The 17,002-nt window shown below is 42.3% G+C and overlaps 1 protein-coding gene across 1 annotated transcript in view; it reads right to left on the bottom strand.

Moving 5' to 3' along the window:
- Window positions 1-10,993: 10,993 nt before the first annotated feature.
- LOC107122103 (unconventional myosin-VI-like) overlaps window positions 10,994-17,002 on the bottom strand; it is a 98,621-nt gene continuing 92,612 nt past the window's right edge. Inside the window, exons 6-9 of the mRNA XM_015425134.1 lie at window positions 15,178-15,283; window positions 11,979-12,034; window positions 11,257-11,354; window positions 10,994-11,077 (exon numbers count right to left, since the gene is read on the bottom strand). Coding sequence (XP_015280620.1) covers window positions 10,994-11,077; window positions 11,257-11,354; window positions 11,979-12,034; window positions 15,178-15,283 — 344 coding nt within the window. The remainder of the gene's footprint in view (window positions 11,078-11,256; window positions 11,355-11,978; window positions 12,035-15,177; window positions 15,284-17,002) is intronic.

The raw sequence follows: 17,002 nt of genomic DNA, 5'->3' as shown, positions 1-17,002 counted from the left end.
GGTGGTGGAGGGCCAGCTCACGAGTCTGCTGGGCCTCTCGTGGTTCATGCCACTGGGGTTCACAATCTCAGGGGTAAATCAGGTCTGGCCGCTGGACTTTACACCCATTTGTGATGAATTTCCAAAAGTATTTGATGGCACACTAGGCAAATACACCGAGGTGCTGGTGACCCTTGATCTCAACCTCGCAGTGCGGCCCATACGCATTAAAGCCCAGCATCCCCCCATAGCGCTCAAACCTAAAATCGAAGCGGAACTGGATTGCTTGGTCGCTCAGGGGGTGTTGGAACCAGTCACCCATGCTAGGTGGGAGACTCCAATTGTGACCCCGGTTAAGCCAAACAGGGATGTGAGAATATGTGCGGACTATAAATGCACTATTAATAAGGTGCTGCAGGACCATGCGTATCCTGTGCCAGTGGTCAGCCTTGTGTTAGCTGCACTAGCGAGCACCCAGGTCTTCGGCAAACTGGACTTGGCCAGGCGTATCAACAGCTGCCAGTTGATGCCACCACTGCCGAGGCCCAAACGATAGTCACACATAAGGGGGCCTTCAAAGTTAACCGTCTACAGTTTGGGGTGTGCGTGGTGCCCGGTATCTTTCAATCGTTTATGGATTCTCTCCTTAAAGGGATCCTGGGAGTTCAGCCTTTTCTAGATGACGTGTTCATCGCGGCCCCAGACTCTTCCTCCTTTCTGCTCCAGCGCTTCGACTCTATCGGCCTAAAAGTAAAACGCAAAAAACGCCTCTTGGGGGTGCCCAGGGTGGAGTTCTTGGGGTTCACGGTGGATGCCCAGGGTATCCACCCCACGGATAACAAGGTCCACACCTTCACACAGGCACACCCACCCATGTCCAAGGCGGAGTTGCAGGCCTTCCTTGGACTTTTAAATTTTTATCACTCCTTTCTACCCCTCAAGATCGCAGTGGTGGAACCCCTGCATTGCCTGCTCTAAAAGACTGCCCCTTGGGTCTGGGTCCCCAAACACGATGCCGCTTTCCGAGCGGTCAAGGGACTTTTTTTTTTTTTGGTAAAAAAATTTTTTTTTTCCAGGAATACAACATATAAAACATTTCATTCTATCAATTGTCTACCCCATTCCCAGTTCCTCCCCTCCCTCCAATGGCTTCCCACAATGCTTCCACCCCTGCTCCAAATTACTTCATATCATCAACAATATCAGTTTTTCATCATTACAATCTAAAGATAACATCGTTTGACTTAATATTGATCTAAACATATTAAGTTTTGTTTCACATCCCAGTTCTTTTCCAGATAAATTTTAAAGTCATTCCATTCTCCAAAAAACTCATCGTCTTCTTTGTTATTCAGTTTTTTTGTAATCTTATCCATTTGTGCCATGAACAGAACTTTTTGTATCCATTCTTCAACCTCTGGTACCTTTTCTGTCTTCCAAAACTGAGCATAAATCATTCTCGCTGTCACTATCAGGTACCAGAGTAAAGTTTTTTTAGTCGTATTGACTTCTTCCATTTTGAGTCCCAAAAGCAGAATTTCCGGTGCTTTTTTAAAAGAACATTTCAGTATTTTTTGCATTTCATTGTGGACTTTTGTCCAAAAGTCTACAGCTTTCTCACAAGTCCACCACATATGATAAAATGAGCCCTCATGCCTCTTACATTTCCAACATTTGTTTGACATATTTTGATTCATATTTGCAATTTTCTTAGGTGTCATGTACCACCTATACATCATCTTATAACAATTTTCTTTAACATTAGTACATGTCGAGATCTTAATAGAGTTTTTCCACAAATATTCCCAAGTTTCCATATCCACTTCCTTATTCATATTAATAGCCCATTTTAACATTTGTTCTTTAACAGTTTCATCTTCAGTATACCATTTTAACAACACCTTATACATTTTAGAAATATTTTTTCCTCCTCCACTCTCCCAAACCTTTTCAATTTCATTTTTTTCCTCTCTAAAACCATAGTTTTTTTTGTCAGATCTAAAAAGATCATAAATCTGCATATATTTCAACCACTCATATTCATATTCAATTTCATTCTGCTTTTTCATTACCCACTCTGTTCCCTCTTTTTTAATTAAATCTCTATATGGCAACCAGTCTCTACCTCGCTGTCTTGAGTAAGATATCAACACTTCTACTGGTACAATCCACAATGGTCTTAAGTCACTCTGGTACTTCTTATATCTTGTCCATACCATATACAAAGCTTTTCTCACCAAGTGAAGTTTAAAAAAACTGTCCATTTTTATCTTGTCATACCATAAATATGCATGCCAGCCAAATCTACAATCATGCCCTTCCAACCCCAACAATCTGTCATTTTCAAGCTTCACCCATTGATCCATCCATGTTAGACAAACCGCTTCATAATATAGTCTAAGATTTGGCATTTGTAGACCTCCTCTTTCTTTGGCATCACAAAGTATTTTCATTTTGATCCTTGGTTTCTTGCCTGCCCAAACAAATTTTGACAACTCTTGTTGCCACTTGGCCAACAAATCCGTTTTATGCAGAATTGGTATTGTTTGGAACAGGAACATCAAACGTGGTAGGACATTCATTTTTATAACTGATATTCTTCCCATCAGTGATAAGTTCATTTTATCCCATTTCTTAAAATCTTGAGTCAGCTTAGTCCATAATTTCTCATAATTATTCTTATATAGGTCTATATTTTTTGCCGTTAATTCAATTCCAAGGTATTTTGTTTTTTTAACTACTTCACATTGTACCAGTTCTTGTAGTTCCACTTGTTTTTGTTTGATCATGTTTTTACATATAAGTTTTGTTTTATTCTTATTTACGTAAAAGCCGGCCAATTCTCCAAACTCCTTTATTTTTTGAAAAAGCAATGTCAATTTTTCTGTTGGGTTTTCCACCATAAACATTACATCGTCTGCAAATGCTCGATATTTGTATTGGTGTCCTTTATGTGTCAAGCCCTTTATTTCTTGATCGTACTGTATTTTTTGTAAAAGTATTTCCAATACCCAGATAAATAATAACGGTGATAACGGACAACCTTGCCTTGTTCCTTTCTGTACTTTGAAGTTATCTGTCAGTTCTTTATTCACATTTATTTTAGCTCTTTGTTCAGAATAGATAGCTTCAATACAATTTCTAAAATGTTGTCCCGCTTCAATCTTTTCCATCATCTGGTGCATAAAATTCCAATTAAGATTGTCAAAAGCTTTTTCTGCATCAACAAACAGAAAAGCTACTTCTTTTTCTGGGTGCTTTTCATAATATTCAATTGCGTCCATTACTATTCTTACATTGTCTCTAATCTGCCTTTTGGGTAAAAAGCCCGCTTGATCTTCAGAAATTACCGTTTGTAAATAGTTTTTCACCCTTTCTGCAATAATTTTTGCAAAGATTTTATAATCGTTGTTCAAAAGAGATATTGGCCTGTAGTTCTTTACATTTGTTGAATCTTGTCCTTCCTTTGGAATCAAAGAAATAATTGCTTCTTTCCATGAGTCCGGCACCTTTTTGTTTTCTCTTATTTCGTTGGTTAAAGCTTCCAGGACCGGGGAAATTTCTTCTTTCATCTTTTTGTAGAATTTCGCTGTAAATCCGTCCGGCCCAGGCGCCTTCCCCAACTTTGTCTCTTCTATTGCCTTCATCACTTCTTCTTTTTGAATTGGACCATTTAATAAATCTTTGTATTCCTTACTTATTTTTGGTAGTGGAATCTCCTTTAAATATGTTTTAATCTTCTCAAGATCAACTCTAGTTGTTTGGAATAGTTTAGCATAATACTTGAAGAAACATCTCTTTATTCCATTAGGATCAACGAACTCTTTTCCATCTTCTATTATTTTGGTTATCATTCTTCTCTCTCTTCTAGCCTTAAGTTGCCAAGCTAAGTATTTTCCCGGTTTGTTCGCCCCTTCAAAAGATTTCTGTTGTAACTTCTTTAAATTCCAATACATTTCCTGATTCCAAGTCTCATTCAGTTGTTCCTTCAGCAACTTTAATTCTTTAATAATTTGCTTTTTTCCAGGCTTCTTTTTTAATTCCTTTTCTTTCTGAGCAATTTTTTCTAACACTTCTGTTTGTTTTTGAAGTTTTTCCTTTTTTTGCTTCACGTTTTGCGAGATGAGAATTCCTCTCATCACCGCTTTATAAGCATCCCATACAATCTGTATCGGTGTTTCTTTATTTAAATTTTGTTGAAAGAATTGTTTCGTTTCTTCCTTTAACATCTCAATTACCGTTTTCTTATCCAACAAGTCTTCATTAATCCTCCACAGAAAGGGTTTTTTCCTTTCTGTGGAACTCCATACCACCGGATTGTGATCTGAATTACATCTTGGCAAAATTTCAGTCTTATGTGTTTTCATTGATAATTCTTCAGACATCCAAATCATATCAATTCTGGAAAAAGAGCAATGTCTATTGGAATAAAAAGTAAAGTCTTTCTGCATCGGGTTCCATTTCCTCCAAACATCTTCTAATTTTTCTTGCTTAACTAATTCAAAAAAATTCTTTGGCAATTTTCCGCTGAATTCGTTGTCCTTTTGTGGTTTTCTGTCTAGACGATCTATTGTCCCATTAAAGTCTCCGGCCATAATAACTTGCTCATAAGTCAATTGTTGTAATTGGTCAGTTATATCCTTAAAAAATTTTTCCTTTGCTCCATTGGGTGCGTACACGTTGATCAACAATGTTTTTTTCTGCTGAATCATTAATTCCACACCCACGTATCTGCCATCTATGTCCTTAAAAATTTCTGTAGGTTGTAACTCCTTCTTCACATATGTCACAACTCCTTTTTTCTTGTTTGAGGCCGCAGAACAAAATTCAATTCCAAATAAAGCATTCTTTAAATATTTTATATCCTGTTTTCTAATATGTGTTTCTTGCAAGCATATCACGTTGCATTTCTGTTTCTGTATCCAATGATTGATTCTTTTCCTCTTGTTTGGTGAATTTAATCCATTAACATTCCATGACAACAATTTGTACTCCATTATGCGTTTTATTTTAAAGTTCTCCAAAGACGTCCGCATTGTCCGCCTTAAATTTATAAAAGTCCATCATCGATCTGATCTGAATCCTCCCACCTTGATACGTAAAGGATAAACCTTGTGGAATCTCCCATCTATATCTGATGCTCAAAGCTCTGAGTTTGTCCGCCAAGGATTTATACCTTTTCCTGTCTTGCAGTATTGTTCTTGGGAGTTCTCTCATCACCATAATTTTGTTTCCCTCTATTACAAAAGGGACGTTGAATTGCTTCTTGAATGGTTTAAGTTCTGGGTCTGAGTCGGCTCTTTTCTTGCCTCTCCTGGTCTCCGTCTTGGCGATTTCTTTCCAATTCACAGATTCGCAAAATAAAGCACTCTTCTAGATGATAAGATTTAGTCCTCCATGCCTCTCTGTTTACGCTTTCCAAAGACCCTTAGAAATATATTAAAAAAGCAAATTTAGTTGAAGTCCTCCTCAAAATGTCGGGCGCAACTTCTCTATGGTAATTTCATGTAGAGTAGGTCAGATTGGTATTTTGCAGGCCCTTCCTTCCGCATAAAACTCACTTCCGGTCCGGCACCTTTAAAAGTTCCACTGTCTTCCTTTCGCTAATGCCCGTCTAGGAATTCAACTTCCTGGATGTTTCACACGGACCTCTTTCTTTGTGACACCAGCCTGCTCTTCCCACGCTATTGTTCGTGAGTTTCGATTTTACAGTTGCGCACACGGCTCCATCTTCACCACAGGAATGTTAAACAATAAGCGTTTTTACAGTTTTTAAAGGCTTCAATCAACTTTTTTCTCTCCGGAATCGGATTTCTGGGATTTACTATTCATTTTCCGCTCAACCGCTTAATTCAAATTGACTCCAAACTCAGTTCAGGTAAGCGGCACGTTTTTGTTATCTAGCACGTTCAAAACGGGTTTCGCATTGTTTCTTTTAACTCACAGTTGTTGTCCTTCTTCAAAGAAGTCTGCTGACGAAGAATTTATGCCGGTAATCCGGCTCGATCGGCCACTATAGAGTTGCTTGGCACTTGCCTTCTTCGTGGGAGGAGGTCAAAGCCCAATTCAGCTTCTTCCGAAGCTGGATTACGCCAACCTCACACTCCCTCTAGGGCGCTGCTGCCTGCTTGTCCCCCCCCCTCGCTGGGGAGTGATGCGTTGGGCTGTGTATTGCCCAAACTGTCAAAAGTGGCCGTCGCTCGCTTCGCACGATCGCGAAACGCTTCAGTCCTCCATCTTAGTCAAGGGACTTTTGACCTCTAATGCGGTCCTGTCCCATTTTGACAAGACGTTGCGGGTGGTGCTTCCCTGCAGTGCATCTCCCTATGGTGTGGGGGCAGTTTTGGGCCATCGCCTGGTGGACAGCCGTGAAGTCCCTGTCATATACTATTCCAGGACCTTGTTGGCTGCGGAGCGTATCTACGTGCAGATCGACAAGGAAGCGCTGGCTATGGTAGCGGGGGTGAAGAAATTTCATCATTATTTATATGGCTGGCCCTTCACCATCATGACGGATCACAAGCCCCTTCTGGGCCTCCTGGGCCCCGACCGCCCGTCCCTGCAAATGGTTTCCCCACGAGTGCTCCGCTGGTTGATATTCCTGCCCAGGTACTCTTATGTCCTGGTTCACCAGCCAGGTAAAGCGATGGGTCATGCTGATGCATGAGCCGCCTTCCCCTGCTCATCACAGACCCTGCCCCGGTGCATCAGGTCGCTCTCCTGGAAACGCTTCTGGAGCGGCCGGTACATGTGCGAGAGGTGGTGCGGCACAGTGCCCGGGACCAGGTCCTCTGTCGGGTTCTGGACTGGGTGGGGAGGGGATGGCCCTCGGGCCAAGGGGGAGCCAAATTTAGCTTTTTCCTCCCGCAAGGACGAACTGTCGTCCCACAAGAGCTGTCTGATGTGGGGAGGTCAGGTGGTGATTCTGGTGCCCCTGCAAAGTCGGGTCCTCACAGCGCTCCATGAAACCCACCTGGGGGTCATCCGGATGAAGGCGCTGGCAAGAAGTTATGTCTGGTGGCTGGGACTAGACTAAGGATACTGTCAAGCGATGCATGAAATGCCAGGAGACACAGCCCGCACCCCCCAGTGCTCCGGTATAACCCTGGGAATCGGCCCACAGGCCCTTGGGCCAGGTTGCACCTGGATTTTGCTGGGGTGTTCCAGGGCCAGCTGTTGTTTATCCTCGTGGACTCATATAGCAAATGGCTGGAGGTGGTCCCAGTTCCATCCACCTCCTCAGGGGCTGCCATCCAGGCCATGTGGAAGATCTTCAGCGCTCAAGGCATCCCGGACTCCTTGGTCACCAACAACAGCTCGGCTTTCACCTCAGAAGAATGAGCTGAAATCACTACATCAGTCTCAGTACTTTTCAGTCATACAACAGTACATACTACAAACACTACAATAAAACTGCTTTCATTTTTTTCCAGATGTTGAAACTACAGCCTTATTCCATTGATAAAAAAGCTCTCTTGAACAATTCCATTTTACACCTTCTACAGAAGGATATGAGGGTGGAGTAGGGTTGCTGACTCTGACTTAGAGGTGGAGCTTGGGGAAGGGAGGGAGCTCAATGGAGATGTGGTGCCATCGAGTCTATCTTCTGAAGCTGCCATTTCCTCCGGGGAAACTGTGGCCTCTGTAGTCTGGAGATCAGTTGTGATACCAGGAGAACTCCAGGCCCCACGTGAAAGATGGCAACCCTAGTGTGAGAGCCTTCTAGACCCTTGTCATATAGCCCACTCTACTAAGCAGGCTCCACAACGGGGTATGGGCAGGTATTGATCTTACGCATTTTCAGTGCAGCTCCTTGAAAATGCATTACTCAGATGAGTGAAACTGTTGCAGACAAACATCAGGAGAAGCGGGCCTGCAAATACATGGGTCCCAGTCCCAAAGGACTTTATAGGCAATAACCAGCACCTGGAAACTGATCAGTAACCAATGGAATGAGTGCACTTACTGCAGCATCCTGAGGGCTCAAAGCAGATGGCACCAACTTCCCATGGCTGGCAGAGGGGCAGCATCCACAAGGGGTCAGGCAGAAGACTGAAGTGGTGGTGGTAGGGCAGAGCATCCCACTGCTGCATTGGGCTGTGCAGTTCTTGTTTCAGGCTGCAGCAGACAGCCTTGCCACAGAGACTGGAAGAGAAGAGAGACTATATAGGCTGGATAGGCCAGAATGGCCACTAAAATGGACTCTGGGCTAATGGGGCTGAGAGAGCTGGCTTGGGGGAAGGTGGGGGCTGAGGTGGGGGAGGCCATTGGAGGATGCCTCCACACCCCCACAGGGCATTGAGGAACTATGGGGTTGGCTCACCTAAGCAGGCCAGGTGAAGGTTGGGGAGGAAAAATCAGACTTCTTCTGCTCTGTTGGGGGAGAGCTGGGTGGTTGGAGAGAGAGGGGCAAGGTTGCAGCTAAGCCTCCTCCTCTCTTTAATCTGAGAGCTTCACCAAAGCCTAGGGTTGCCATTCCCCAGTTGTGGTTTTTTTGCTGTAAGCAGATGCAGAATTTATTTATTTTTTTACAAAGTTATGATTTTCCATTACAAAAAAAGATAACAATATTTATAATTTTCATTACAAAACCACAACAAGAAAGTAAGCATAAAAATAAAATCCAAATAGAAAAGTAACAATATTTTGTATATGAAATATATTTATGGAGTTACGCATCCCCCCCCAACCATTTATTAACTCTAAACCATCTTTTTTGAAAAGCCTTATCCTCTTTACTTGAAAGAATCATGTTCAACTAGTCCATTTCTGCCACATCACAGATTTTTATAATCAACTCCTCTCTAGGAGGTAGGTTTTCAGATTTCCAACACTTGGCAACCAATATCCTGGCTGCAGTAAGGATATATGATAAAATACATAGTTCATCATACCTATATCCATCTGGTATTATATTAAGTAAATAGATTTCTGGTACTAGCTGCAAATAATTAAATAAATAAAATAAACATCATTGGAAATAAACACGACGTGCTTATGTCACCTAGAAGTGAAGTAGGCACATTGGGGGCAACGCTCTGGTTTTTGGGTAAAACTCTATGGTTTGAGGCTGATTTTATCATAGAGTTTTGCCCAAAAACCAGAGCATCGCCCCTGATGTGTCTGTCACTTTCAAGTGGCATAGGCACATTGCACGACGTTACTTCCTGCTCCCCCCGCCAGCATTTCCGATGGACCTGGCAACCTTACCGAGGCCTGGCTGACAAAAAGTGGGTCCTGAAGGGCATGGCAGCCCTGGTCCCTATCCCAGGGAGGGAGGAGCCAGACACTCCATCTAGCTCCTGATAGTAATGAAGTTGTAGCGTTCATTTAATTGTTTAGAGAGCCTATGTGGTGTAGTGGTTAGAGTGCTGGACTAGGATCTGGGAGGCCCAAGTTCAGATCCCCTCTGTGCAGTGGAAGCTCACTGGGCGCCCTTGGACCAGTCACATGCTCTCAGCCTAAGCTATCCCCTGCTGTGTTGTTGTGAGGATAAAATGGAGGAGAGGTGAACAATGTAAGCTGTTTTGGGTCCACACAGGGGAGAAATGCAGGGTATAGATGAAGTAAACAGATTAAAATCAATAGAATGATAGCTAGTGTACAGAACCAGAGAGCTGAGCTGGCTAGAAATACAGGTTACCTGCTGTATGATATGTAAAAAGGGGCTGTCTGGGTGATATTCCCCCACCTTCCATAAGGAACGTTATATCTAGGTAGTAGTTAAGTCTCTCTCATGGATCACTGCCTTGACGTGGTGAGGGGGCTTGCGTGGTTTGATGAGGCTGTGGGCTATGTTGTGGAGGGCCACCCAGGATGGACAGGCCACAGTGGAGAACTCAGACAAAACGTGATCCACTGGAGAAGGAAACGGCAACCCACTCCAGTACCTTTGCCAAAAAAAACCTTATGGAAATTAACAAAAGGCTAAAAAAATATGATGCTGGAAGATGAGCCCCTCAGGTCGGAAGGTGTCCAATATGCTACTGGGGAAGAGCAGAGGGCAAGTACAAGTAACCCCAGAAAGAGTGAAGTGGCTGGGACAAAGCTGAAAGGATACTAAGCTGTGGCTGTGTCTAATGGTGAAAGGAAAGTCAGATGCTGCAAAGAACAATACTGCATAGGAACCTGGAATGTAAGATCTATGAATCAAGGTAAGCTTGACGTGGTCAAAAATGAGATGGCAAGACTGAACATCGACATCTTAGGAATCAGTGAACTAAAGTGGATGGGAATAGGCGAATTTAACTCAGAAGACCATTATATCTACTGCTGTGGCCAAGAATCCTGTAGAAAAAAATGGTGTGGCCTTTATAGTCAACAAGAGAGTGAGAAAGGCAGTAATGGGATACAATCTCAAAAATGACAGAATGATCTCGGTCCGAATCCAAAGCATCACAGTAATCCAAGTCTATGCTCCAACCACTGAGGCAGACGAGGCTGAAATGGACCGGTTCTATGAAGACCTACAACGCCTCCTAGAACTAACATCAAAAAAGATGTCCTTATCATCATAGGGGACTGGAATGCAAACATAGGATGTCAAAAGGTAACCGGAATAATTGACAAGTTTGGCCTCGGAGAACAAAATGAAGCCGGGCAAAGGCTAACAGAGTTTTGTCAAGAAAATACACAAACACCCTCTTCCAACAACCTAAGAAGTTACTCTACACATGGACATCACCAGATGTGCAACACCGAAATCACTGATTGATTATATCATTTGCAGCCAAAGATGGAGAAGCTCTATACAGTCACTAAAAACAAGACCTGGAGCTGACTGTGGCTCAGATCATGAGCAACTCATTGCATTCCAACTGAAGAAAGTTGGGAAAACCACTAGGCTATTCAGGTTTGACCTAGATCCCATCCCTGGTGAATATACAGTGGAGGTGAAGGACTGTAGGTCCTACAGTGTTCAATTGATTAACTAACGTCTACGCAGTCATTTCTAGAACAGCATTTGACTATGTAGGTCAATTTCTGCCTCCTATAAATGCAAAGTTACCACTATTCAAACACAGAAGACAGACAGCCAAGCAGTGTCATTGAAAAACTTGTCATTAATTATTTCATTTAACATATCCTGCCTTTCAGCCTAAATAAATTTCCGAGACAGCTAACAATGATAATCCCAATGATAACAATTTGACTGACACTGTGATCGGTACAGAAAGCTCAGCATAAAGAACAAATCTTCATCGTACAAAAAAAGGATTACCTAAATAAATTCACAACACACACCAATATGACTATTACATAACAAATTAACAATACCTTTTCATTGAAATGAATTTCAACGAATTTTCCAAAGCGACTACTATTGTTGTTACGAACAGTCTTTGCATTTCCAAAAGCTTCTAAAAGTGGATTGGCTATTGAAGAAAAAAGAAAAGGAAACTGTAAGTTCAATTCTAGACAGCAAAGGGGGGGGGGAGTCTTGAACACAGATAAGAAAAAAATGAGCAAATATATTAATAACCCTGTTCTTTTTGAGAGTAGGGGACATTTCAGCTGAACACAGTGATTTCAGATCACTGGTCTGTTCTTACACACCATGACACTGCTGAGGTCAAATGTTAGAAATCAGGAAGAGTCTAAAAAAGCAGTACTGGTAATTATTTGACTGCAACATCTGACTAAAAAAGAAAACATTTCATAAGACATAAGAACAGCCCTGATAGATCAGAGTAGTGGCCTACCTAGTCCAGCATCTTGCCTCACACAGTGGCTAACCAGTAACTCTGGAGTGCCAACAACAGGAAGAAACTGAGGCCTTCACCTGATGTTGCATCCTGACACTGGTACTCAGCGGTTAACTTTACAAAGGTTTTATTTCCATAGCATTTGCATGAAACAAATTCTTCATGTCTATTCCCATGACTTCCATCTACCTCATAATTTTTTTTAAAAAGGAGTATAAAATATAAAGTCCCATATATCAAGTGATCCAACATTTATACGGAAAGTCTTTTTATTTGCTTAGTACAACACAGTACCTTCTACAATTCTGTCATCAATATCCTGCCCGCTACCATAGGATTCAGTCAAATACCTGTAAAAAATATATACAGCCTGTTATATTTTACAGCTACTCCTTTTCCTAGACACTGCTTTGCTTAAAATGGAAGGCATTTCAACACAATAATTTTGTGTATGCAATACAAGGAGCAAGAGTGTTTGCATGCACATACAAGTACATGGTGAACAGTTTGTTAAAAATTAGCAATTTTTATGCTGCTTTGTTTTATCATGTTTTATTTTGTAAGCACCTTCAAACATGTACACTGGAGACGTGAGAAAGAAATCTTCTAAATAAAGTACATATCTGTATGCACATTTAGAAAGGTAAAAAGGTCAGATAGTCTAAGACAGTGGTAGTCTAAGGCAGTGGTACTCACCCCGTGGCTCACAAAGTGCCACATTCACAATTAGGTAAAGGTAAAGGTTTCCCTTGCTCGAAAGGCAGTTGAATCTGACTCTAGGGTTGTGGTGCTCATCTCCGTTTCCAAGCCGAAGAGCCTGCACTGTCCAAAGACGTTTCCGTGGTCATGTGGCCGGCATGACTAAATGCCAAGGCGCATGGAACGCGTTACCTTCCCACCGAAGCGGTACCAATTTCTTGCTTTCAAACTGCTAGGTTGGCAGGAGCTGGAACCAGGGACGGGAGCTCACTCCATCATGCGGCACTCGGCTCTCAAACTGCTGAACTACCAACCTTCCAGCCTGCAGTTCAGCATCTTAACCACCTGAGCCACCACAGCTCCATACATTCACAATTACCAGTGACCAAAAAACTCCATATGGCTACTGCATGCTCTGTTCACTAACCAAACACTGCGTATTTCCATGTGTGTTAGTTCTGTCCATTGTGTGCCCATACAGCATTGGTATCTTTTCTTTTCTGCACCTGCTTTGCTCCCTCTAGTGGTCATTTGATCTTTCTTTGCTATTTCTCTACGTTTTTAAAGAGCACTTTAAAATACAAAAGATGAGGAACAGGTTGTTAAAAATTAACAAAAAATAATGCATGGTTTTTTTGTTTTCCCTTTTTCTTTTTGCATGATTGCATGGGCCCAGAATATTGGGCGTAATATTAACTTTGAGGAGTGGGAGCAGATTTGGTTGAAAAACATTAAACTGACTAATGCTGTCTCATATAAAGAGAATAGGTATAAGATGTTTTATAGATGGTATATTACACCAGATAGATTAGCGAAACAAAACGCTACTAGCTCAGAAAAATGTTGGAAATGTAAGAATAAGACTGGTTCATTCTATCATATGTGGTGGCTATGTGATGTTACAAAAAAGTTTTGGAGATGGGTACATGAAATAATGCAAAAAATTATAAGAACTAAGGTCCCATTTACTCCAGAGATATTGCTATTGAATATATTTCCGAAAGATTTTGATAAAGCAGATAGGTATTTGATTGTTTATTTGTTAACAGCTGCAAGGATCTTATATGATAAATATTGGAAAACAATGGAGACTCCAACGAAACAAGAATATGTGAATAAGCTGTTTGAAATGGCTGAGAATGATAAATTGCCGTTGGAAATGAGAGCTGGAACGGAACGGACTTTTCAAAAAACTTGGAAGAGATTTTATGACTGGTATAATATAAGCGTAACAACCTGATGGAATTTGAGTACGCAGATACGATAAGCTAGCAAAATGGATAATGAGATCTGAAATGTAATAATTAGATAATTGAAGGTTAGAAGATGGAATATGCCTCCTGATATATGTTTTATGTTTTTAGTGGTAGTTTTATGTTGTTGGTTTCTATATATGTTTGTAGTGTATAATGGAAAACAATAAAAGTGTACCCTTGGGTACTTAAAAAAAAGTAATGCATTAAAAATCTGGAGAAACAGCTAAAAAGATTGAAGTGACCACTAGAGGGAGCAAAACACGTGAAGAAAACGAAAACCAACACAGTAACGACACATTGCTGACAAAATAACATGTGTGGGGAAACCCACTCATATACAATAATATACAATGTAACTGTTTATATTAAATATTTAACAATAAGCCTTTTAATTACTTGAGTACCTTCTGAAGGTACTCAAGTAATTAAAAGGCTTGCTGAACCTTAGCCAGCCCTCGTGTATCTGAAGTGAGGAGAGGGGCTTCCTTCTTTGTCTTCCTGCTCTACCCTCCACATGAGGCAAAGCAGCTGAGGCTAGAAAGTGAGAAAGGTGAGAAACCTGAAAGGGGGAGAAAAGCCTGGAGGAGAGTAAGCTGGCCATGAGCACAGTGGAGTACATCATATCTCCATTGTGGCCAGCTTGTTTGCTTCTTGGGTGGCTTTGGTGTTGATGATAGTTTTACTCTCTTCTCTGGAGCCAGTTTGCTCTCCTTCCAGCAGTGGGGTTCCATTTCTAGCACAGCCCTTGCAGCTCAGGGAGACTTGCAGCTTACCCATCCTTCAGCCCCTCCAGCAGCCTCTGTTTCAAGGTGCAAACAACCTGTCAACAACAAGCCCTGCTGGAAAAAGGACTTGTCCACTTTGCTGAAACATGGTACAGGTGCCACATTGGGAAACAGTGCTCAGAACAGCCACACTTGGTATGTTGAAGAGTCATATGTGGCTTCCAAGCTACTGACATGGTCTAAGGCCATATCGGAGGCTTTATATAACGACTCAGATGTGACAGAATTTAAAACAGTGTTCTCCTCAAAATCGAATCTCAAATACAGGAATTTAGTTGACTTTAGTTCTTACACAGACAGCCATTTAGGAACTAGAATCCTGTTCATAGACTACAGAAGCTTGTGTTAAAGTCTCCAGTCATCCATCACTGGTGTCCTTGGGCAGTCTTTATTTCTCAGGCCAACCAATCTCAAATAAATGCTGTGAAGGTAAGTTGGGGTGAAACCATTTACCTTCTTTCTGGAGGAAACTGCAATATATGAAACATGTGCTTATACAATGAGAGAAGCCAGTAAATGTTTGGGATACTTCCCCAACAAAGAATTCCTCAGGAAGTCCCTGGCTTACAGAGCTCCATATGCACACCAAAGCCTATTCACAACCTTTTCTTTGAACTGCCATACAGGTTACATTTCATCAATTTTTTAATGGAATTTGAATTGTACCCATTATGAGATTCAAGAGTTTGAAAAGAGATTAAATAATCACTATATTCTATTCAGCGGAAATATTTTTGACGCGAAGATACAAACCGTAAAACAAATTTAGTGTTTTCCGTCTTGCCTGCTCCCGACTCTCCAGACACAATGATTGACTGACTCATCTTGAGCACTTTCATGTCACGAAATGCTTTATCAGCTGAGGTAAACAAGTAACAAGCCATTAAAATGGATTTGGAGGAGCATAACACAGATCAATGTTTTCATTAGCTTTTAAAACATTAGGTAATATTCTTGCATAACCATCATTTTAAGTAATGAAACAAAAATGATTTCTTTTAAATTACTCAGAAACATGTATTTACTGCCTAAAGAAATAAACGTACAATAAAATAAACAACCCCATGATGGGCAGGAAACAGCAGAAAGAGTTCTGACAATGCACTGGCAAGGACTGCTAGAACAGAAGAGCGACTGAATGCTTAGCTTTTGAAGTATTGCTTTTAGAAAAGTGTTAGTAAACTGCAGACAGTGTCATAGCAATATTGCGGGGCTTATCACTTCAGAAAACTATTGCACTAAAAGCTTGGTTATCGAGCACTTGATTTTCTAAGATGCTCAATTAACAGCATCATCCAGATGGCAAGTTCCTCAGCTTTAGCCTGAATCTTCACCTGAATCTTCAAACATGTATGCACCCCACTCCCACCCCACTGCTCCAGCCAGTCAGCTTGATGCTTCAAGACACTGGTGGACTTCTAACAGCCAGTGCTGTCAGGTAATATTATCCTCAGTTGCCTCCATCCCCATCAGCCTAACTCAAGCTGTTGGGACTGGGAGCCAGTGTCAGACTCTTGAACAAAGTTACTCTCAACAACACACTCTGGCAGTGATTTGTTTATTGAGAAATAAAGATGTTTCAAGCTAAGACTTCTGTATCAGAACTAAAGGAATATAGTTTTCCCTTAGGCATTTTGTGTCCTGGCAATATCTCGGTCACGCAGTCAGTCTTGTGGTGAGGGGGCAGTTCATCCGCCTCTTCCTCTTCAAAGTCCCTGGCCAAGTCTGTACTTGGGGGGATTGAGGTTCAGTTCTTCCTGTGCGATGCACACACACTCAGCCATGGGCTGGGGCACTTCCCCCCATTCTGGGTTCCAGGTGTGCTCCTTGCATCAGGGATCCAGGAAGCTCAGGGTCCCAACACTCCATTGAATTGCCTGGAGCCACGGACTCCCCAGGACCATTGGGAATTCAGCTGAGGGGTTTACTATGAATGAACACAGTTCCCAATGGAAGGTCACCCCCACTGGCAAGTGAACTCTGTGGTATCGACAGACCTCCCCTTTCATCAAGGTACTGTCCATCTGGGAGAACACTAGTGGCTCCTCTAGCTTGTGCACTTTGGCTCCCAAGTCCATCACCAAAGCTGGGCTAATCAAGTCCTAGGTACACCCAGAATCAATGAGGGCTCGTACTCTAATGTGGGTCCCTACCATGGGGTTTACCACCGTAACAGTCAGATAAAAAAGGTGGGAGGAGGTTCTCACTGATTCTGGTGCCAGAGACTTTCAGACCTGCCGTTCAGCACCCTTCACAGTGGGTCCTGGCCTTTTCCCACCAGCTGTGGTGGTTCCTCCTCACTGGATGAAGTGCCTTTGAGCTCTCCCCTCTCCCCCAACTGGAGGGCCTTGGTTGGTTTGGGGCAGCGACCCACAGGCTTGCTCTGCTTGTCCTTGTGGCCTTTTTCTTCGCTCCCCCAGGACACTTTTCATGTGGACCGGCAGCGGCAAAGTGGCCCAGGGCCCCACATCTTAAGCACAAAAACCAGTGAATCCTCTGCTCTCGGACACTCCTGGATCCTGGAGCTCGTGCCTGCAGGGTTCGGGACTTGCTGGGGCCCTTGGCGGGGGTCTTTGGG

This window comes from Gekko japonicus, unplaced genomic scaffold (genome assembly GCF_001447785.1).
Source record: "Gekko japonicus isolate JY-2015 unplaced genomic scaffold, Gekko_japonicus_V1.1 scaffold3765, whole genome shotgun sequence".
Lineage (NCBI taxonomy): Eukaryota > Metazoa > Chordata > Lepidosauria > Squamata > Gekkonidae > Gekko > Gekko japonicus.
This window is presented reverse-complemented; position numbering and strand designations above follow the sequence as displayed.